This window comes from Hippichthys cyanospilos, chromosome 3 (assembly GCF_059441005.1).
Source record: "Hippichthys cyanospilos isolate Australia breed blue-spotted pipefish chromosome 3, RoL_Hcya_1.0, whole genome shotgun sequence".
NCBI lineage: Eukaryota > Metazoa > Chordata > Actinopteri > Syngnathiformes > Syngnathidae > Hippichthys > Hippichthys cyanospilos.
Window position 1 is genome coordinate 18,974,642 of NC_142371.1, and position 22,523 is coordinate 18,997,164.

The window sequence follows — 22,523 nt, forward strand, 5'->3', positions numbered from 1 at the left end:
GAGGCCTGTTTACAGAAAGCGCATGGAGACAGTATTTTCAATATTTATTTTACATGAAACACGTCGTTGCTGCAGCAACTAGGAGCAAATGCAGGCTGTTAAAACTTTTATGCCTAACATAGTTCAACTATATTTAGACTATATTCAAGATTCAAGAGTTTTTTTGTCATCTGTATAGTATTATCTAATACTAATTCTAATACTATCTAATGCGATCATTTTTTACATTTAAGTTACCTTTCCTTTTTGCAAAATCAGTTAATTATCATTTAATATGTGTCATGTTATAAATGTACTATCTCCTTAAAGGGAAGTAAACCCTCCTTTACTATTTTGCTTATTCCTGAACATAAAATTCCTATTCATATTGTGTTTATGGAATCAAACATTAAGCTGCAAAATCCACCCGTTTTTATCTATTTTATTTTCCTAGAATATTTGACTGCTTGTCTTAGTTTATTGTTCCATTAGTCTCAAATGTTAGCCATTAGCATGATGGATGAGCTGCCATTTTGGTAATCATACAGTCCCTAATTTATGTCATTTAAGTCACCTTTTTTAAACGACTATCATACTATGCAAACACTCAAAAAGAAAACGAAACAATGCATCCCCCCTCCAACGTGGGTGGAAAAAGATTCAAGAGATTCAAGAGTTTTATTGTCATATGCATTGTAATAGCACACAATGAAATTCTTATTCTGTTCACTTCCCCGAGCAGACGACATTCCATAATCGAGCAAATAATAAGGTAGGCAATAAAACAAACAAACAAACAAAAAATTGTAATAGAGCAATTAGGACTGTAAAAATAACCACTAATAAATGACTAGACTTACATCGGTTAGTTGTTTCTCACTGGGGTTGTGCAGGTGTGCCTTATGGTGTGTTTCCAGCCTGTGTCTTAGTGCACCTCTGCTCTTAGACCGACTTCACCCTCCCCTGCTGTCTATCTCCTCACCCTCACTGTGTGCTGTCAATAATTGATGATCTTTTGCGACTCTCAAAGGGTAACAGGTCCGGCAGAAAATGTCTCATGTGTCAATTCTTGATTTATTCACAAGTGGCTCCTGAAGCTCGGAGGAAGTATTTAGCCGCTTTTGGTGAGAGGCCGGTCGTATATGCTGCGGTGTTTGGCTTTCACCTGCACGTGACCGTGCACAAGCCGGGTTTAGGCTGCATGAGTGACAGCGGCGCAGAAGGAGGGGAAGAGAAGCTTTAAATAAGTTGGTGGCAGGGGGTCATGGAGGGGGTGTGACAGAATTATTGAGTGAATTAATTCAGCCTTTGCCAGCCCTGATTGAATGTACAGTACGCTGCAAACTTGCTGTACAGTACAAACATGGAGAGTAGAGAAAAGAGAGAAGACACTTTCTTCCCAAGAAGGAGAAGTTTCACTTTCGGCGCTTACGGAAGGTGAGTAAACGCATTCAAATATGTACTTGACTGAATAATTAATTTCAGCTGCGATATTAACACTTTCCGTGTGAGCTTTGCTCACATTCTTGTTGACAGCCTGGACATATGCGGGGATGAGGCAGGGTGAGGTTTTATTCCTCATTTATTGAGACGCTTTTGACCTGACCACAAAAACTGCAAAAAAGACGATTTGAATGAGGAATTTTGTTTCTACCGATTCACCTGTTGCAGAGCGGAAGCTGCGGAGGACAACGCGACGGACATCTTGGACTCCCCACTCAGTGAAGGCAAACCTGTCCTCTCTGCTAGCATCAGCCAGAAGGAAACGGAGCTGTTTGAAATCATTGAAAAACTCCAGGTAAGATATCCTCGTGTTTTACTAGAGCCAAATTCAAGGGGAATTGGATTCATCAGTGCCTCTTTGTTTATGCATCAGGGCAGCAGACTTGATGAGCAACGATGTGAATTTCCTCTTCCTCTTAAGGTCAATCCAATTAATTCACATATATATGTATATAAATAAGTAAAACACAGTCAGAGACTGTTTCCAAACTTTTGACTGTTAGTGAATATTTCTGATTTCCCTAATCAAGCAACACGGGCCCTTCATCACGTTCTATTTAAGTCCCAGCTTTTTGGTGGAGAGCTGCCAATCATTCTTCCGTCGAAGCTGGGGCGCTACTGGATCGACCCCCCTTTGGAGAGATTTTCGGACATCAGTCCCACCTCCAGTCATCACAGCATCCGAGCAGACTGCTACGAACTCATGGAACGGGACAGAGAGGCCAAGATCTACCATGAGTTCTTCCACTCACGGGTCAGTCGTGAGAAAAATAAAATTCCTCTTTAAAAGGATAGTCCACTTTCTAGCCGTTTTCAGCAGTAAAAAAGTTCATATTTTGTCTATAAATAATCTGATTACAATTCATTTTTATGCACAAATAATGCCTTTAAAAATATATTTTTCCATTAGCTGCTGACTAAAAATTTTGAGCAACTACAAATGACCAATCAGGGCTCACCTGCTGGTCATACTGTGCAAAATGTGTTTTTAAAAGTAATAATTGAACAGTGTTTCCTTGCTATACATCACTATTTCTTTCTAAATACTATTCTCTAATAATATAATACTATTTCTTGCTATGTTTCTTCCTTTTAAGTGAAACCATTTTTCCTCATTCTAAAATAAAACAAATATAAATTTTATGTTTTATTAACAAGGTGAAACAAACCCAAAAAAAAGGGGGGGCAAAAGCAAAAACAAAACAAAAAATCAATAGCTACTTTTCAATGAGTCTTATTGAGTAAAAGTTAACTATAGTGGATATAAAAAGTCTACACACCCCTATTCAAATGAGATGAAAAATCAAAACTTGTTCACATCTTTAAAATAACATAAAATATGCACAATATTAATCTTTTCAAGAGGGTGAGCAAAACTAAACAAGTTCAGTTGCACAAGTGCACACACCCTCTTTTTACTGGGAGTGGCTGTGTTTTGTTTTTTTTTTTCAAAAAAGATATCACATGTAAACTCATGTTAAATTACGACAGCGTTTTAGTGTCACTAGAGGAAAAAAAAAGATTTGACGAGATTTAAAGTTATCGCACCGAGATTTTAGGGTAATCTAGAGGTTTAAAAAAGTTTCTCGGTTCTTCAGGATTTTCTGAAGAACTGATATTGCAATGACTACAGACCAATAATTCAATTGCACGACTACTTTACATCTGGGCGATGACTTTAAATCTCATCTCCTTTTTTTTTAACCTCTAGATTACCCTAAAATCTCAGCGAGATGGCTTTAAATCTCATATGCTCTTTTTTTTCCACCAGGTAACCCTAAAATCTCAGTGTGATGACTTTAAATCTCATCAAGTCTTCTTTTTTTTCTTCCAGGTGACACTAAAACGCCGTCGTAAGTTCAGATGTTCTAGTAGGCTTTTTTTTTCAGGTTTGGCCTTGCTCTGTCGCACTCGCATGTTTTTGCTAGCTTTTGAGTGTCTTTTTCATTATTTTTTTTGTACTTGGCAGTATCACCATTCATTCACAGCAGTGGATCCGACTTTGGGGCCTTTGGTTTTGTCTGTGTGTTTGGAGGAAGAGGAAAATCGAATGCGAGTCATATTAAGGTGAAATGATAATCATGTTAGGTAATACGTTTACTCATAATAACACAATGTTATGCATCTAACGTTGCGTAACTTGTCTCATAGAATGAAAGAGTGCTCACTGCATGGAGTTTTCTCCTTGTCACTTTTCCCCGGAATTCCATCAGCTGTTGAACTGGCAAAGGTACGCTGTGTTTTACAACAATAATTGTTTAGGAGGCCAGTGGAAGATGTGTTACGGACTCATGGAAATGAAAAATGCATCCGGCCCTGTTAAATGTTATTTTGGCCCCGGTTGTCCTACAGACGGAGCTTGTGAAGGACTGAGCCTCAGGCGAAGGGAAAAAATAATAAATGTAATATTTCTAGATGCTGTGTGACAGAGTGAGCGTCCCAAAATTTGACGCGGTCAGTTACCTCAAGGTAATTCCTTGACATGACCAGAAAAAGAAAAGTTCATTCGGATTAAACTCTAATATTTCCTCTCTTTCATCCTCAAGGCTCCGATACTAATAAGAGCGTTCGATGAGCACAGAGTGTCTTCCAATTTCAAGTTTGGTGTGTTGTACCAGAAGGAGAATCAGGTAAGAGCAGAATTGTTGTTTTCGGTCGGAAATCAAGCAAAAAAAAAATATTTTGGTTACACTATTTCACTTGTTGAGGAGTGCTGCTAGTTTGTTATGTAATGGAGCCATTATGGTTAGCTTACTAGCTAAAACAAAAGGGAAGTCAACCTAAAATTTTTGTTACATTATAGTCTATGTTCCCACAGTCATCTAAAAATCTTTTGGATGTTGTTTTTGTGATTGCATCTTTTTTGCTGCGCTTTGTTTGCTGTGTTTGCATTTTTGATGGCGATTTTTTTCTTGTTTTTTTTGTTGTTTGCAGCATTGTTTTTGTCTCTTGCTATCACCCGAAAATCACGTCACAGTTGCTCAGGTAAAGACAAATCACGGCTCACCTGTTTTCTGTGTTTGCTCATGTGACATTCACAAGCTGAGCTGTGATTGGTTGTTTCCTGAGCCCAACTGTGATGCCATTTTCAGTCAAAATAGCCGCCCTCTGAGATGGATAAAAATAATCAAATTTTGCTGTCTTATTCACATTCCATAACTCATTATTAATCAGTTTCTTGCGTTTGGACTGTTGGTCCTGCATAGAACATATTATTGTGAAGACATTTTTGTCATACAAACTGACGACGGCGCTAGTTTGACTTAGCTTATGTCTTTTCTTATTTGACATTTTCAGAATATTCCTCGAAATACTCTAAAAAAAGACAAATATTTGATGTGATTTGAAAGTTTAAGTTTTTGCTACTTTATCGGTCCAAGAACAAATCTACTGTAAATTCCGACACTTTTTGAATTTTTTCACCAGTTCACTGAGGAGGACATACTCGGTAACGACCAGGAAAGCGAGGAGTTCACAGAGTTCCTTTCAATTTTGGGGGACACGGTTCAACTCCAAGGCTTCACCGGGTAAAGTGCGTTTGGCGCACGCTCACATTGCAACATCACATCGGATTTTCCTTTTCTCAGATTCAGAGGAGGTCTGGATGTGTGTCACGGGCAGACCGGAAGCGAGGCTGTCTTCACTTCCTTTCGCGGGAGAGAAGTCATGTTCCACGTGGCCACAAAATTGCCCTTCACAGAGGGCGACCCGCAGCAGGTTAGCTCAGTCAAAATAATGGTAAATAACCACTGTACTATATTTGAAAACTGATCTGTCAGGTTCAGGCAACTTAGAACATTTAATCAACAACACACAAGGAAGGAAGACAAGAGACATTAGATTATTTTTGCTCACGAGGAGAACAGACAGAGATGTGTTCTGTTACAGTCTCCTATGTTTTTAAAAAACATTTCCTGTCGAGCCCTCTTTTAATAATTAGAGTAATCCTGGGTATGAACGTCGACGCCCTAAAGGTTTTGTGGAAAAAACATGGCGGCAACATGGCAACCAACATGTGATAGTGTGTGTGTGTGTGTCTCTGCTATACTGTCAGTTATCAGTTCAAACAGTGGCTACTATCCTCCAATAAGATAATGGCTGTCCACAGGCAGTTCTGCCCAGTGGTTAGGTCACGGTGTCTCCTTTCTTATGTGCTCGCTCCTTCCACAGACAACTTTCGCTTTCATGATTCAAACAAACTGCTGAATGCAGCAAAATGATCTCCTTAATCCACAGCTGCAACGAAAGAGACACATCGGTAATGACATCGTGGCGTTGGTCTACCAGGAGGGTCCGACTCCTTTCTTAGCCGATGTCATCAAGTCGCACTTCCTCCACTGTTTCATCGTGGTCCGGAGGCTTCCGAGCGAGATGACAGATGACGCTGGCCAGGCTGCATATCAGGTGTTTTTTTTGTTTTTTATATTCCGTCTATCTACCATGTAGATTTGTGGTGATTACCAGAGAAGAAGAACCATATATATTGGTACATGTTTTGCTCCAAATTAACAGGGGAAAAAAAAGAATTCTCCTTAAAATGTTTCTATATTATTGGCAAGTTTTAGTTCCTCTAATTGGTTACTTCTAATTCATGATAGAACAGTTTATAGTAATATTAGCTTCCATTGAATTTTTGAATTTATCTTGCAATTAGGCCAGGTATGAGCCCAGTAACGATACTTGGTGCCGATACTTGCCCGTCCCGATTTTTGATGAACATTTGTTTGAGGTAATGTTGGTTCTGTTGGAGAGCCAAGTATTTTTAGTGTTAATTGATATAAAATGGTTTGAAAACTTGTGTTTTTTTTTTTTTTTTATTCCATTGGGATTGTGCAGATGCACGGTACCTAATGTCGTGTATTTGCACCACTTCCTGGTCACAGATATCTGTCACAGCCAGGGATGATGTTCCTCCATTCGGTCCAGTCCTTCCAGACCCTCCACTCTTCACAGATGTACGAAACAATTTGCTTTTGCTAAACCTAAAAAGCATCATTTTGTTAAATACTTCCACCCCACTTTCATGTGTTGCCAGTTTGTGAAATCCTGCTCAAAATGATTTTTCTGCTTGATTCATATCAAACAAATATTGATACATACAAGATAATTTTGTCAAGAAAATATTTGGGTTGACTTTCCTTTTAACTCATTCCATTCCAAAGACATAGTTTTATTTTTTTATGAGTCCAGACATATACTATTGTGTGAGATATATTTTTTCAGTTCTTTTCAAGTGTTTAGTTAAAATAAAACTTTTAAATGGCTGGCAAGGTGAGAGAAATTAGGCAATGAATGAATGACGTACCTAAAGTAATTGTAAAGTAAAATAAAATTGATGACTTTGTGTAAACATTAAGTGTGGGATTACTTAAGGTAATTCAGTCTGTAACTGATTTATTATTATTATATTAAATTACGAAATTAGTTTAATGCAGCGGTATCCAAATTACGGCTTAGGGGCATTTGCAGTCCTCCACCCATATTTTAGCGGCCCGGTGTTTATACTAAAAGTCCATTTTGACATGGTCGCATTGCAATTTTAAAAAGTAAAAAAATAAAAACTTGATTGTAGGCAGCATTAGAATGGGGAAAGAGATCCCGTAAACTTTTTTAAGACCTTCAGCCAAACATTTGAAAAAAAATAGGATGTATTTAAGTAGCTGGCATTGAATGTCTGGACTCTTGAAGAGAAATAAATAAAAACGTTTTTGGGATTGAATGACTGAATAGGTCCAGTCTACCTCTGATTTGTCTTCAGCACTCCCTCCTGAGAGAATTCCTCCTGACCAAGCTCATCAATGCGGAAATTTCTTGCTATAAAGCCCAGCAGTTCAGCAGACTGGAGGTAAAAACTGATCCCATCTCAAGTCAACCAACTCCATCGGGTTGTAATATATTTTCTTCTCTCCACCCTCCGGTAAAATACAATCGCCGAATAAAATCAAGCTCCGCACTCGTTCATCGCTTCTGGAGAGTCTGCAGGCAGAACTCTCCGCTCGTTCGCGGTGCATGCTGGGAGATCCGTCGGCCTCCTCTCTCCCTGCCGCTGAGAGTGTCAGGGGGGTGTCCGAAGGCAGCGGGGGGTTCATTGAGAACTTTAAGGTCAGCATCCAGACTTCTTCTTGTTTTATTCCATCTCACAACCGTATTTTGTTCTTTTTATCCCCCCCCCTTCTCAGAGGGCCATCAGAGTACGGAGCCATTCCTTCGAGACCCTCGGGGTGCCCAGGAAGATCAGCGGCATCGCGCCGCCGAAACCAAAGGTAGCGTTTGGGTTAGGGTGTATGCTAATGCAGAAGATGGGTCGTGTGAGGATATATTTCATTCTTAAAATATTCTTTTTCAGATAGACAAGGATGCAGAAAGGTGAGACCTTTTACGATAATCGCCTTTTTTACGCTTTTACTTCCGTCGAAGTTAAAATATAATTAACAATGAAATGTTCATCATTTCAGCGACTGCTTGGCTCCGGCTGAAGTCAAAGATCAAGCAAGTCCGCAAGAAGAGACGTAGAAGAATTGAATGTTACGAATTTTAAATGTTAATGCACATAAAGCCTTTACGTTTGACCTTATATCTGTATGGATAAGCCATGTAAATAGATAGTAAAGATAGCAGTGCTGCAGATGTGATTATTTTGCAGTTACAGTATATATGTGATTTCAGAGAATACAAATTATATTTCTGTGACATGTATGGTAAATAAAAGGCCTAAAAATGTCAAAGGCAAAGTGTGTCTCATTGCAACTGTGTGTGGGGGGGAAAAGCTTTCAAATAAGAATACAAATAGACCAGGAATTTAGAAAAACATTTTTTTGAGTGTTGAGTGTTTTTTATTCACACAAGTAATTTGTTTATTTAGTTTTTTTTTTTTTAATGAAACTAGGGGGAGTGGGTTTTCATCAAAGTTAGAATAAAAAGGGAATATTAATTTTAAAATAGCGATTTTGGGACCAATGAAAAACAACATAGTGATTACTGGCATTATTAGTTTTCGTGTTAAAAAAAAAACCACCACAGTGAGGAATGTTTATTGAAAAAAAAAAGATTTTTGTTGTTACTGGGCTTCAGTGTTCATCGTGTTTTTGTACTCCAATCCCATAGATGGCAGTAAATAAATTTAAGCGTTCGAGTCATAAGCGTTCACAGTAAAAGAAGAATTTAGCGAATTAATAATTCCATATAAATATGCTTCGTTTTTTGTCCAGTCGCTGCAAGCTTTGTTCATACGGAAGAGAATCAAATTTGACGTTTTGTAACATCGTGATACCGCTTCAAGAGGCGTTTTTGCGCAACACCGATTCACGTTTCTCGTGGACGCATTTGAACTTTGACACACTTGCAGCGGACGATTCACTTTGATTGTTTTGTTCTGCGCAAGTGCATCGAAGATGACCTCCAAAAAAGTGATCGAGTTGTTCTACGATGTCGTGTCTCCGTACTCCTGGCTGGCCTTTGAGGTTTGTCTATTATTTATCTTATTCGAGACATAAATAGCGATACTCTTACAAGTCGGTGTCCATGTCAAAGCGAACCTGATTTGTTTACAGGTCATGTGCCGCTACAGAACCGTGTGGAACATTGATCTCAAACTGAGACCTGCCTTTCTTGGTGGTGTCATGCAAGCTTCTGGTAAGCGTGCAACACTCTGCATTCGTGGCAAAAGTATTTGAGCGGAAGTACAGATACTTGAAAAATCAAAACATTGGTTCAAGTCATGTGTTTACGTAAACTTGAATTGCAACCGAAAAGTCCACTGAAAATTAAGTAAGTACAGTAGCATCCATTATCTTACTCGTTTAAATACAATAAGCAATCATTCATGTTCTCCTCTCCCACCATTGATATTCTGGTTTCATTCTTTGACAGGCAACAAGCCGCCTGGATTGGTTCCGAACAAATTCCTGTGGATGAACAAGGACCTGGACCGTCTGTCAAAATATTTCAACGTTCCGCTGCATCCTCCTTCAGACCCTGCAGAGGCCATGTTCAGAAAAGGTACACATACCAAGATCTGTAATTTCTTGCCCATTTGACAGAGGATTGCATCTTATTTATTTAATTCTTGTTTATAAAACTTTTATTAGAACGGCTTTATATTGTTAATATTGGCTACAAAGTTTCAAATGTAAACATTTTTTTTCGAGATAATGCCTGGCTCAAAAAAGACTTGAACAGTAGCTTTCTTTTCAAATTAAGAGCAAATCGATTGGAGCAAACAAAGTATAAAGTAGGGCTCTTATCCCGATGACATGAAGGTAAACTCTATGTTGAAATGTGTTTTTGTTTTTTCATAGGCTCCTTGAACGCCATGCGCTTTGTGAAAGCAGTGCAGGAGAAAGAGACTGGCGGAGACCAGCGGGTGGAGAAGGTGTCCAGGGAGCTTTGGAAAAGAATCTGGAGCGAGGATAAAGATATCACTGAGCCCGCGTCACTGGCCGAGGTAGCAACGCCCACCTTTGCTTAGAAATTAATTAAAATAATATTCACAGTATATATATTGACAATGTTTTCTCCAGGCGGCGCAGAAAGCCGGTTTGAACAAGAGCGAAATCGAAGAGTTGCAGAAGATGTGCGCCACAAAAGAAATCAAAGACAAGCTGAAGAGCAGCACTCAGGACGCGATGGAATACGGGGTGGGTTTGTCTTCGGCTCCTCTCTCCTGACAGGAAGTACTTAACGTGTGTGTTCTTCATTTCAGGCGTTTGGTTTCCCCGTGATGGTGTGTCACATCAACGGGAAAGCTGAAATGTTTTTTGGCTCCGACAGGTTCGAGGTCATGGCCCACTGCCTTGGTGAGCAAGCCCCCCCCCCCCCAAAAAAAAAAAAACAGTTAATAACTCACTTGTTTTGATGTGATTCCACTGTTGCAGTCGACCACTAGATGGCAGCACATTTATTGGATTGAAACGTAAACGTGACAAAACTAAAATGGTAGTATTGTATTACAGGCTGCTTCCTTTGGAAAATTATTGAATTTAATGTGGTAATACAACTTTTCTAAAAGCACAATTTCTTAAAACACATTTTTTAAGCACATTGCAAATGTATACGATGCAGAAATGTATGTAAGCGCAAAATAGAAATCCTTAGCTAACCTAAAGTGTGTATTAATTCAAAGTATTTTTTAATTAAAAAAAAAGTGGCATCCATATCTGCCTTATTAAACTTTGAATCTACATTTGTTTTTTAGTAGAATCTATCGGCATATTTTACTCCAGAGAATAGTTAGTGTATCATAATCTGTCGTATTTCTGTCTCATCTGTCGGAAAATTGTGTCACTAATGACAAAATGCATCCGTATGAAACCGAACAAAATGGAGGCATACAAAGTTTTGCAAAGTCAAGGGAACACAATTTTGCAATGTGTTGCTTCATGTTCCAATTAATTTGCTCTTAATTAAAAAATAAATCTGTTCAAGTCAGTGCATTACATTAGATTTTCTATTAAAATATTGCTGGTTTGGTGGTACAAATTACAACGCCAAATAATCCTGTTTGTTTGTTTGTTGTTTATTAGGTGAAAAGTGGCTTGGACCTCAACCTTCTCATCTTGAAAAGGCATCTAAACTGTGAGACAAAGCTGCCTTTAAAACTGAATGTCTACTCACTAATCAATACATTCTCCTGAGACTGTTAATTTGTGTCCATTTTGATTGGAAAAGACAGATTTTTTTTTTTTAAGCTGTATTTTTGCCCAACATTCCGCCACCACTGTAGGGTGAAATTTGACTTTTTTTTTTCGGGTCCGTTATTCGTCAGGCGCTGGTCTACTTCCGTCTGCACTAATATTCATTCTTTTTTTGTTTGTTTGTTTTAGTGCTTGCACATAAAGTTAACGCCATGTCTGTGGTTCTGCACTTACACTACAATTGAAATATAACAGTAATATAAGTGTAACACGAAAACAAACCCAGCTAAGGGGTTTAACCTTACGATATAATACCATCATGTTTAATAGAGGGGATGTGAGTGCAATTAACTGAGGGGCATATGACGGACATCTGACGTAACGTCACTCCCTATGATTACGACGACGGAAGAAAATTGCAACTCTGACATTTTTAATTCGGCATTTTTTTTTTTAGCTTACCCGTCATTTGTCGGTCCGTCGGCAAAATGGGCATTTGTCGGCGGCGGACTGACAGACACCTCTGAATATACAGTGTGTATAATTGTTTATAAAACTCCTGGAAAATCACTTGTTGACGACCCCCTTGTCAAAACATATCGACCAAAAACAAATGTCCACTACGGTGGACGCAAATGAACAGGCTGACTTTCAGGAGAATATTCACTCTCATTATAGCTGGAATTGTCTGAAAACTACATATTCATGTTGGGTGCCTCTTGAAATGACAATAACTAAGGTCACATGATCACTTTTTGTTAATCATGTGTACAGAAAACAAAAAATACAAACTTCGCATTGATCCCTATTGAAATAAATTGTTCCTGCTCCAAAAGCAAAGGTCACTTATTTTTGTGTTTGAAGAACGCAAAGCTTATCCTTGACTGGAGCGCATGGAGCTCGTCGTGCAGGTTTTGGAGGCAGCGGTTTTTTTGTTTTTTTTATTATTATCAAAAGCGTGAGGAGCGGCAAAACCAGTTCTGGACAAAGCCGAAGAAGGTTGGGCGACGCCGAGAAGGAAATGACAGGAGCAAACAAAAGAAGAGGCAGGGCAGGGCTGTTGATTACCATAACCGTGTTGATTTGCACCCTGAGGGGGAAGGAAGGAGGGAAGGAGCAATCCCGGAGTAAGTTGCCGGGAAGGTGGGCGGAGCTTAAAAAAAAAAAAAAAACATTAGACGGCAGAGCAGAGACAAACAGGTGTACGCCGACGCTCCAAACGGGACCATGTAGAACCGATTCAGGAACTAACAATTCGCCGCGTGGATTTGGGAGGACCGACTCCATGAAGACCCAAGCGGCGAGAACAATCCGGAGGATTTAGAACGCAACTGAAAATTCAAGGTAGGACAATATGTCCTTTTTTTTGTCTATCTTGAATTGTGCTTTCAATAGAGAAATATCGAGAAATTGATTTTGGAGAACAATGGTGGATTCTTTGAAGGTACTTTTTTGGTTTTCTCCTTCCGGGCGTGTAAACGCAACGCCGGCTTGAAGGCGTCAGAAATGCTGGTGGACGGGTTTGCCCGTTCTGACGTATACAAACGCTCACGGTCCAGTCACTGCCGAATTTCCATCGCTGCTTTTATAGCCTCTAAAATCGAGTCCATTAACAGCGCTTTTACGTCACCTCGGGTCTTAGGTCAACATTTTTTTTTTTTCTCGACGAGCTGTATCAACAGTGCGTCTAGGCGCCATTTGTTATGATACGCACAGAAGAATAGAAGCCATAACAGTGAAAAGCATTTTGCTAGTTAAATACGTCGAATGCTCATTTTTGGGTCAAGTTAATATTTTTCGGTGTCAAGATGTTCAACTTTTATAACGTAGTCGCGGCCGAGAACTACTCTGATTATTGTCAGTGATAAAAATCCAGGGCAGGGCTGTAAAATATGAATATTAGTGTTGTGACTAGAAGATACACACTTGAGTTTTTAAATGTGCTACAGTAGTGTTTCTCAACTGATTATTATCTTTTTTTTTCAGTTAGGTTCCCCATAATCAGTGCAAAATATTTGTTTGTATTGAAAAAAAAAAAGTACTTGGCAACTAAGGAACTGCCTTTGTAGGTGTGTTTTCCTCAGCAACTCCCAAAAATAGGTCATATGATGTCATATATTCTATTTCTGCCAGAAAATTCCGTCACTAATGATACATGTGTAAAACTTAGCAAAATGAATGCTTGCAATGTTTTGCTAAGGAGACACTATAATCTAGTGAGTTGCTTCATGTTCCAAATAATTCTCTCTTAATTTGAAAAGAAGACTATACCTTGTCCTGCGAGGGCTTTAAAAAGCAGGAAATTAGATTAAAATTAATTTGTAGTCTTCTATTGTAAATAGGTGTAAAGCTTTTAGAGAAGATAAGAATGTAAAGCACATGGACCAAAAATGTCCAAACTTTTTCTACTGAGGGTAGTGTACAGAAAAAGAAAAAAAAGATGTAGGGGCCACTTTTTTTTTTTTTTTTTGCTTTAATTAATTAAACACTGTTGAAAACAAGCAAGTAATCACATGTATTTTTAATAGTTATTTAAAAAACTTATGTGAAGACTTCTAGCAAATGTTTTTCTTTTTTTTTCACATTTCTAACACTGTCTTCCATCAAGCCTTTTTATTAAGTTTTTATGCCATGTCAAAATGTAATTTTAGTAGTATATTCAGCGGGCTATTAAGATGCGGTCGGCGGGCCACAAATGGCCCCTGGGCCATAGATTGGACACCTCTGATGAATTAAAAAAAAATATTTCGCATCCTAAAATCTCCTACTTTACATTAATAAATTATGATACATGAGTCCAACAATAGAAAAGTATGATGGCACGCTAAAAAATTAAAGTCACAATTTAGTAAACGAAAATCAACACTTTTTATTGTTGTTGTTTTGTATGAATGGCAACGCGTGCTAATTGTAGCTTATGCTAATTAGCTTTAATTGTTTTGCACTGTACAGCACCGACAAGCATAAATGAACGAAGATGCATTTGTAGTAAATAAGTCATCAAGTGAAATTAAGTCATTTCCTGCGGCACGTATGATCTCACGGCACGCGTTTTTAATTGAAAAAAAATGTCTTGGAAACTGCTCTCATCGTACGTAATGTTATGTAAGATGCAACACGAGTGCATTAATACAGGTTTAAATCAGGCTTTTCGATGTTTTTAACGTGTGATATCAAAGGTAAAGTATAATCGATGTTTTTAATGTGTGATATCAAAGGTAAAGTAAAAAAAGGGAAGATTGGGAGGCTAAAATATCGCATACGGTAGATTGTCAAAACATGGCGACTTTCAATATGCCGTCCTGCCGTTCCTTCTAAATGCTTGCAAACGGCAAGTCGAGAGCTACATCCTGCAGGTGTCAAATGTAGCCCATGTCAGGCTCATTTACTGCCATTAAAAATTGGAAATATTATTTTTGGACAAGTTGAAAACCCGATGTTTTATTGTGCATTTCCCTCGATTTTCCCATTAATCTTTTCAACGACAACTCACAAAAAAGGTGCAATAGAAATATTGGTGTTCAGATCCTAAAACGGGGGGGCCCCCACCCGGGGGCGCTAGAGGCCAACTTAGGACATTTGCAAGCCTTGCAAAGACTTTGTTGAGTGGCTAAGCCTGACACCCAAAGTTCATGCTATGCATTGTGGGACTTGTAGTTGACAAAAGGCTTCGATCGAGAACTAAATGTTGCAGGAAAAGCTTTGATTTCACTGCAGAATTTTATTTCAATGCATATTCCCATCTGGAAAAACTGCAGCATTGAATAGCTGGGGTTTTTTTCTCACAAAGTGAAAATTCTTCAAAATGAAGCAGCCTTGGAGTACATGTGTGTAAAATATACATATTTATAGAAAGGGCGGATGCCGCTGAACATTTTTAGGGGTTAAAAGTAAAAATATATGTATATTTGACGATGTTATGACCCTTTCAAAGTCAGCCCAAATCGGGTGATAATAACGCCAAGCTAGTGAAAAATCCCCGGACAACCAGGGGTTAATTTTGGAAAAGGTCGATGGTGTACCTAATTTTGTGACCTGACTGTCTGAAAAGAACTCTTACTCGTGTTTGCTTAATGTTTGACTGGAATGCTGTCACTTTAACAAATAAAACACGGAAAAGCTTGTTCACTCTTTCATTTTTAGGACATTGAATGGTTGGATTGGGGTTTTACAGGTTCAAAAAAAGAAAAAATTCCGACAGCTGCAACAGGTTTAGAATGCCGTTGCTCCAGTTGTTACTGGAAAGTTGGAATCTAGCCACACCGGTCCTAAAAACTCTCTCTACTGATTCTTAGTGACTCTAAAATTTTCAGCGAAATATGACTAAAACTTTTCACTGTCATATTCTTTTGTTGTTTTTTAGCTTGAGTTTGTTTTTAATTTTTAAATATTTTTACTGTTCAGACAGACATTCAACAGCACATATAGATTTTTTATTTTTTTCATTTTAAGTGTTTAGCCAAAGGAAGGTCCAAAAATCACGAGTAATAGATGAATCGTGCATTAAGAGTAATCAATTACATTTTTAAAGACATTTATTACTTTAGGTATTTACCATTATCATTATTTATCTTCTTTCTTTTCAAGTGTTTCACCCAAAGAAGTTCCAAACACCGCTGGTGCTAAATGAATTATGCTTCAAAAGTAAAATATTACTTTAAAACTTAAATACTTTGAGTAACTAAAGTAATATATTTAAGTAATTAAATATTAAACTAGTGGGTACTTTAGGTAATCAAATACTAAATCAATACTTCATGTAATTTAGTGTTACTCAATTACTCTAGTACTTTAGCACCTACTCGATTACTTTTTAGTATTTTACAACCGAAAGTAATCAATTACTACCTGCGATTTTTTCTATTTACTTTTGCACATAATTATTTTAGTACGATGCGTTTTAGACTCTTCTTTAGCTAAAAACTTGGAAAAATATTGTTAAAACAAGTAAATACAATAAGTACATTGGATTGAATTTCTGGACTTAAAAACACTTAAAATATGTCTTTGGGACCGAATAGGTTACTCATTACTTTATTTTTTTTTTCTTTTGTCAAGTACGAGTACGAATCACGGCATACAAATAAAGTTGCCTTGCCTTTGCAGGCGCCGCTCTCGTCTTTGCCACCATGTCGTCGATATCGAACGCGGACTTCCTCTGTCAACAAGGAGACACGATCTGTGGTGAGCTAAATACTTTCCATAAATGTACTTATAAGCCTCAGGCAGTTTACTGCCATTTTTGGTCCGTAATTCTCAACATTTGCATAGATTTGAACTGATTTTAGTTGAAAACAGTGCCTCACTAATATATATATATATATATATATATATATATATATATATATAAATAAATACATTTATTTATTTATTATTATACATAATATTATATGTATGTTTTCAGAGATTCGCGTGTACGAGAAAGAGGTGATCGTGGTGCCCCTGTTTCTGCTGGCCATCTTCGTGGTCACGCTGGTCTTCATCCTCCTGCTGCGCTTCTGTCCAGAGAAGGTAGAGCGCATCCGTTTCAGCAGCTTGAAGCGCAACTACAGGAGGGAGCTGCACGGCATCGACGGTAAGAGCAACGTAGTGACGATTCTTAGTCAAAATTCTCACTTTAAAGTGAAAGAATTCTGACTCTGAAACTCTCACGTGAAAATTCTGGCTTGTAAGGGAAAAGCTTTACTTTTATTTTCGGAATGTGACTATTTTCAGGCTTGACTTGAATCAGAATTCTCGCTAAAACAAGAATTCAGACTTCATTCTGATAGAGTAGCCGGAATTCTGTTTATTCTCAGAAGTCTCGCTTAAAAGTCTGAACTTTGAAATGGAAATCTAACATTAAAATCAGGATTCTGACTTTTTTTCAAAACTGTCCCGTTAGAATTCTGACAAAAGTGAGAATTTTTACTTCATTTTCAGAATTCTCACTCTAAAGTCAGAATTCTGACTTTTCAGTCCGTTCAAAAATGAAAATTGTTACTGTGATTTTAGAATCAGAATTCACTTTCTCTGAATTCTTTAATTTTCAAAGTCAGAATTCTGACTTTATTCTCAGAATTCTGACATTTTCTTTGATTTTAGTCAATTCACACCGCAGAGTTTTTATTTTACAGTTCAAAATCTCCTGTTGAAGTGGAAAAAGTCTGAATTTTACTGTCAAATCAGAATTTTGACTTACTAGAATTTTACTAGACTTTTTCTGATGTTAGTCAGAATCACTTTCTCAGAGTTCTTAAAGTTCAAAATCTCCCTTAGAAATAAAAATAAGCTAGAATCTTACTATAAAATCAGAATCAGAATTTTACTGTCAAATCAGAATTTTGACTTACTAGAATTTTACTAGACTTTTTCTGATTTTAGAGTCAGAATCACTTTCTCAGAGTTCTCAATTTCAAAATCTCCCTTAGAAATAAAAATAAGTTTGAATCTTACTATAAAATCAGAATCCAGACTTTTCAGAATTCTGACTTGAATTCTGAAGTGAAACTTTTCCATTTTCATTTCTTTTGTGGATTCTGATGTTGAGAAGTCAGAATTCAAAGAAAGATGAGAATCGCTCCAACGTCTTTCTTCCTTCACCGGCCCTAGAACTTTTCCGTAACATGGAGTACTTTTTCGACGACAATCTTCATGAAAACGATATGAAATCAACACAGGTGTAATAATCGCCGCCCGTCTTTTTCTTTGGCTCAGCCCCGCCCGGCATCAACGTACTGGAGCACGAAAGCATCGCTCTGGACATGCCCAATTCCTACTCCACCTTCCACCCGCCCAGCACCCACGCGTCCAAAAAGCTGTCCCTGTCAGTGGACATGCCCCCGGTGTCTTCGGGCGCCCAGGGGCCGGCCTACAAGCCCTCCTTGGAGCCCGCGGTCCAGCCCAGGGAGCTGCCCCGCCAGAGGCTGCCCGAGTCCTTCAACCGGGTCACCGCCCTGCCCGGTTCCTTCCCCCTGCGCGCCGACTCGGCCGTGTCCCTGTACAGGGCCCGCATGGAGAACCGCAACGTGGTCCTGCGGGTGCTCAACGGTGGGAAGACCTTTCCGCGTTTCTTTCGTAGCCTCGATATCCGCGGATGAGTCCCGTTTTGGTCTTACCTAGATGGAGCGGGCCAAAATGTCACTTTTGCGATGCCAAAGTGGGAAAAATGTTAGCGGTAAAGTCGTCATCTTATCTTAAAAAAATGTGCAAAAAGGCTTTCGACTCATTCGTTGCCAGCTATTTTCAGGCCTTTCTCTACTCTTATATTCCGAAAAAAAATCTGTAAATAAGTAGCTGGGATTGAATGTTTGAATTCTATAGGACGTATAAATACATCTTTGGGATTGAATGAGTTCATAGTGACTGCTGTGAACTAATTTATAGCTAAATTATTATTAGCCTAAAAATATGTAAAAAAGTACCTGGGATTGAACGTCTGTACTTTGTAAAGACTTAGAAATGCGTCTTTGGGATTGAATGAGTTAATAATGGTTGCCGAGAACTTTTGCGGCAGACTCTGCCGATGTCGTTAATTGCTAACTCATTTAAGGCCCTTCTTTACCCTCAAATTTTGAAGAAAAAATCAAACTAAATACCTGGGATTAAACGTGAACACTTTGTAAAGACGTATAAATGCGTCTTTGGGATTGAATGAATTAATCGTGACTGCTGTGAATTTTGCGGCAGATTCGTTAATTGCTAATTTATTTCAGGCCTTTCTTTAATATTTTGAAAAAAAAAAAAATGTCAATAAGTACCTGGAGTCGAACGTCTGTACTTTGTAAAAACGTATAAATCCGTCTTTGGGCTTGAATGAGTTAATAGTCACTGCTGTGAATTTTGCGGCAAACTCGGCCAACTTCATTAATTGCTAACTTATTTCAGACCGTTCTTTAATATCTCGAACAAGGATTCTGTAAGTAAGTACTGTACCTGGGATTGAACGTCCGTACTTTATAAAAACGTATAAATACGTCTTTGGGATTGAACGAGTTGATGGTGACCGGCGTGAACTTTTGGGCAGATTCGGCCGACGCCACGGAGCGACACAACTTCCTGGGCTTTGCGTCGTTCCTGGCGCAGCTCGGGCCGCACCCGTTCTTGCCCGAGCTTCTGGGCGTGGTCTCCCTACGGGCCCCTCTGGTGACGGTGCTGGAAGAACTGGAGAACCGGGACCTGCTCAGCTTCCTGTGGCGGTGCAGACAGGTCGGGATTTGTCATTTTGCCGCGGGTTCGAACCCAAGCAAGTAAGGCTAATTTTTGGACCTGCAGGAAGACGTGAATCCTCCATGCGAGATGACCGAGAAGCGAATATTTACCATGGCCCAACATGTCCTCTCGGCGCTGGTTTGTAGACCTTTTCTCACATATTTTCTCACATATTTCCCACATATTTTGCTGAGAAATCACCATAACACAGTTTAGCAAGAAGTTCCTTCATTTTCCCATCAATTTACTCTTAATTTGAAAAGGAAAAATGACCATGTGCATCCGCTTAAAACTTAACAAAATAAAGGAGCTACACATTTTGCCAAGAAGTCGCGAAAACCTAATTTAGCAATGTTGCTTCAAGTTACAATCAATTTGCTCTTTTTTTTGAAAAGGAAAAACACATTGTGCATCCAAATAAAACTTAACATAGGAAAAGGCGTCACATATTTTGCCAAGAAGTCACTAGAACACAATATAGCAATAAACTGCTCTGTGTTCCAATCAATTTGCTCTTAATTTGAAAAGGAACACAATCTGCATATAACGTAACAAAATAAAGGAAGGACATATTTTGCCACGTCATTATAACACAACTTAATACATTGCTTGGCGTTTCCATCAATTTGCTCTTAATTTAAAAAGGAAACATGACCAAAATAAAGACATAAGATTTTGCCAAGATGTCACTATAACACAATTTAGCAATAAGTTGCTTTAGGTTTCAATCAATATACTCTTAATTTTGAAATGGAAAAACACACTGTCACTTATACCCCTTGGTGCCTTCACACACCCCCAGCAAATTTTGCAAAGAAGTCACATTTAGCAATAAGTTACTTCAGGTTCCAATCAATTTGCTCTTAACTTGAAAAGGGAAAAATGACCATCAAACTTAACATAATAAAGGTGTAACATTTTGTCAAAAAGTCACTATTACACAATTTTGCAATACGTTGCTTCTTGTTCCAATCAATTTGCTTTTAATTTGAAAAGGAAACACAAACCGATTTACCCCCGGGCTCCACGCCATGAAAAATTCCAACATTGATAACATTTTGCATTTTGCCTTATATCCTCTCCCCTCCAGACGTACCTCCACAGTAAAGATCTCCTGCACGGGAACATCCGCGCCCGGAGCGTCCTGGTCAGCAAGGCGCACACGGCCAAGCTGTGGGGCCTGCACGGGGTCTTCACACGCAAGAACCAAGGGGCCACGCAGAAGGATGACCCCAGCATGAAAAAGTGGCAGGCGCCCGAGATTTTAGCCAGGAGAAGCGTCGGGCCCGCCAGCGACGTGTGAGCGCGCCGGCGCATTGCCGCCTTCGCGTGACCTCCGACATCTGACTTCTTTTTTTTTTTTTTTTCCCCTAGCTGGTCTTTTGGCATCCTTCTGTATGAAATGGCAACACTTGGTAAGTTGTATTTCAAATTGAGGGCCCCACTATTCAATAGACATACTTTTTTCCTTGTTTGAAATTTACAATCACATTTAGAACACACGCGCTATGTGTAGAGGCGTCTAAGATAGACTTAGAAGTAAAATGTGGATTTTATGCATTTATTTCTTCAACAATAGAAACAAAAAAAGGATTATAAGCAAAGAAAAAAGGATTGCGGGTTTTCTAAAGAAAACCAAAAGCAGTAACATGAAAAAAATTAACATTTTTGCGGACTGATTTATGACTTATTGCAGATTTACCTCGCGATTATTGGTATTTTTTTTACTAAGTTGAGGTTGTATTTTTAACAAAAGAAACAACCTAAAAAAGTGGGTGGAAAAAAGCGAAATAATGAAATAAAACTCTATAAAGTTCAATCTTTGCGAATCCCGGAAATAGATACAAGTCGATGTTGCATAATAGCAATCCAAAATAGGCATGTGAAGTACAGATATAATATTGTCCAAATGGGGTTGCCGTACTCACATTTTACATTTACATTCCTTCCCTCCCAAAAGCGGTCTTTTGACTTCCGTACATTTGCTCGTCTTCGTCGGGATCACCGCATCCTATCCCGGCTAACTTAGCCCGAGACACCGGCCAATCGCAGAGCTCGAAGCGTTCACCCGATCGGGACCGCTCTTTGACCTATGCAGGAGAAGCTCCGTTTGCGGAGATCCCCGTCAACGAGCTCCTCCAATTCCACCAGCGTGGCAAAAGTCTGAAAAAGCACTCCAACTGCTCCAACGCCCTGTGAGGATCCGCCGGCCGCCCGCGGCCAAATCCGCCGCCCTCGTACGCTACCTGACGCTCGGCTTTCTCCGCAGCTACGCCGTCATCAAGGCTTGCTGCCAGTGGAAAGAAGCCGAGCGACCGGCGCCGGCCGAGCTGAGCCGCAAGCTGGCGTCCGGCGAGAAGAGCGCTTCGGAGAAAGTCCTCAAGGGGGCGCCGGCGGTCAACCTGGAGCGCTACCTGCAGGAGGCCGGATACGGCGAGGCCAACAGCTACACCGTCTTCTGATTAGAACAAAAAGTTGTTTGTTTTTTTTTGTTCTTCCAACTGGTGCACTTTCCGACGACAACTGTTACATATTTTGCTTTGCACATAAAAGAGAAATTTTATATATTCAAGATTTTATTCAGCTTTATGAAATGTTTATGCAAAACAGACTTTGAAGGCGGAGTTAACTTCGGATGCTGCGGAATGGAGGTTTGTCTGCTTTGTTTACCGACTTCCTCCGGCAGACGCCATGTTTGTTTGTTTTTGTATGGTTCCACACAAAGACCGTGAACTGAATGACTAATAAAATGTGAATAAATTCCCGTCACATTCTTCTCATTTGCAAAGTAGCAGCTAGGCGTCAGAAAAATTCCAGGACTGGTGTCAATTGTCAACGATACATATTCAAATTTTCTCCTTCCATGTGGGCCATCAACTACAATGACCCCAGCTGAGAAGAACACTGACCCAACGCATATACACTTTTATCTCCTAACTTACCACTAAATTTGTTCCACAAGTTATTCTGTTTTTCTTAACTCCTTTAAATGCCGAGGACGGAAATTCTCGTCGCTTAAAATACTAAGTGTGCCAAAGATGAGAATTCGCGTCCAATTTGTTTTGTTTTTTTATGAAAGGGTAGCGGACACCCTTGACTAGTGTTTATTTTAACATAAAGCCAATTGAGCAGTGTAGTGATGAACTGTGACCATTGGGGGCAGTGTTGCTCATAAAAACCATACATAATACACATACTTTACAAACATATTTTAAAATA

The 22,523-nt window shown here is 39.0% G+C and overlaps 3 protein-coding genes across 4 annotated transcripts; all 3 read left to right on the top strand.

The window, feature by feature from the left end:
• Positions 1-881: 881 nt before the first annotated feature.
• rap1gapl (RAP1 GTPase activating protein-like) lies at positions 882-8,142 on the top strand. 2 transcript variants are annotated; one of them, XM_088411083.1, is made up of 18 exons: positions 882-1,416; positions 1,516-1,542; positions 1,651-1,777; positions 1,856-1,903; positions 2,045-2,236; positions 3,452-3,549; positions 3,634-3,712; positions 3,898-3,951; positions 4,029-4,112; positions 4,909-5,009; positions 5,070-5,199; positions 5,719-5,886; positions 6,366-6,437; positions 7,241-7,327; positions 7,429-7,584; positions 7,662-7,745; positions 7,833-7,848; positions 7,938-8,142. In XM_088411083.1, the coding sequence occupies exons 1-18, from the start codon at positions 1,343-1,345 to the stop codon at positions 8,018-8,020; spliced, it is 1,680 nt and encodes a 559-aa protein (XP_088267209.1). In that variant the 5' UTR covers positions 882-1,342; the 3' UTR covers positions 8,021-8,142. The 2 variants fall into 2 exon arrangements, with proteins under 2 accessions (XP_088267209.1, XP_088267210.1); XM_088411084.1 differs by having other exon boundaries at positions 7,829-7,848; positions 7,938-8,128.
• A 511-nt stretch (positions 8,143-8,653) lies between these two features.
• LOC148426113 (glutathione S-transferase kappa 1-like) lies at positions 8,654-11,123 on the top strand. The gene is made up of 7 exons (XM_088409420.1): positions 8,654-8,942; positions 9,033-9,114; positions 9,352-9,480; positions 9,780-9,925; positions 10,002-10,118; positions 10,184-10,277; positions 11,004-11,123. The coding sequence occupies exons 1-7, from the start codon at positions 8,874-8,876 to the stop codon at positions 11,057-11,059; spliced, it is 693 nt and encodes a 230-aa protein (XP_088265546.1). The 5' UTR covers positions 8,654-8,873; the 3' UTR covers positions 11,060-11,123.
• A 152-nt stretch (positions 11,124-11,275) lies between these two features.
• Positions 11,276-22,068, top strand: styk1b (STY kinase 1b). The gene is made up of 10 exons (XM_088409417.1): positions 11,276-12,458; positions 16,221-16,298; positions 16,519-16,689; positions 17,811-18,143; positions 19,120-19,301; positions 19,368-19,442; positions 20,395-20,603; positions 20,679-20,719; positions 21,403-21,499; positions 21,574-22,068. The coding sequence occupies exons 2-10, from the start codon at positions 16,244-16,246 to the stop codon at positions 21,764-21,766; spliced, it is 1,356 nt and encodes a 451-aa protein (XP_088265543.1). The 5' UTR covers positions 11,276-12,458; positions 16,221-16,243; the 3' UTR covers positions 21,767-22,068.
• The last annotated feature ends 455 nt before the right edge of the window (positions 22,069-22,523 follow it).

Excerpts from the sequence above, each read along its gene's own strand:
- rap1gapl (XM_088411083.1), top strand. The coding sequence starts at position 1,343 with ATGGAGAGTAGAGAAAAGAGAGAAGACACTTTCTTCCCAAGAAGGAGA. Across the intron at positions 1,417-1,515 it reads ACTTTCGGCGCTTACGGAAG|CCTGGACATATGCGGGGATG; the intron begins GTGAGTAAACGC and ends TCTTGTTGACAG. Across the intron at positions 1,778-1,855 it reads AAATCATTGAAAAACTCCAG|GGCAGCAGACTTGATGAGCA; the intron begins GTAAGATATCCT and ends TTTATGCATCAG.
- LOC148426113 (XM_088409420.1), top strand. The coding sequence starts at position 8,874 with ATGACCTCCAAAAAAGTGATCGAGTTGTTCTACGATGTCGTGTCTCCG. Across the intron at positions 8,943-9,032 it reads ACTCCTGGCTGGCCTTTGAG|GTCATGTGCCGCTACAGAAC; the intron begins GTTTGTCTATTA and ends ATTTGTTTACAG. Across the intron at positions 9,115-9,351 it reads TGGTGTCATGCAAGCTTCTG|GCAACAAGCCGCCTGGATTG; the intron begins GTAAGCGTGCAA and ends ATTCTTTGACAG.
- styk1b (XM_088409417.1), top strand. The coding sequence starts at position 16,244 with ATGTCGTCGATATCGAACGCGGACTTCCTCTGTCAACAAGGAGACACG. Across the intron at positions 19,302-19,367 it reads TCCTGTGGCGGTGCAGACAG|GAAGACGTGAATCCTCCATG; the intron begins GTCGGGATTTGT and ends TTGGACCTGCAG. Across the intron at positions 19,443-20,394 it reads AACATGTCCTCTCGGCGCTG|ACGTACCTCCACAGTAAAGA; the intron begins GTTTGTAGACCT and ends TCTCCCCTCCAG.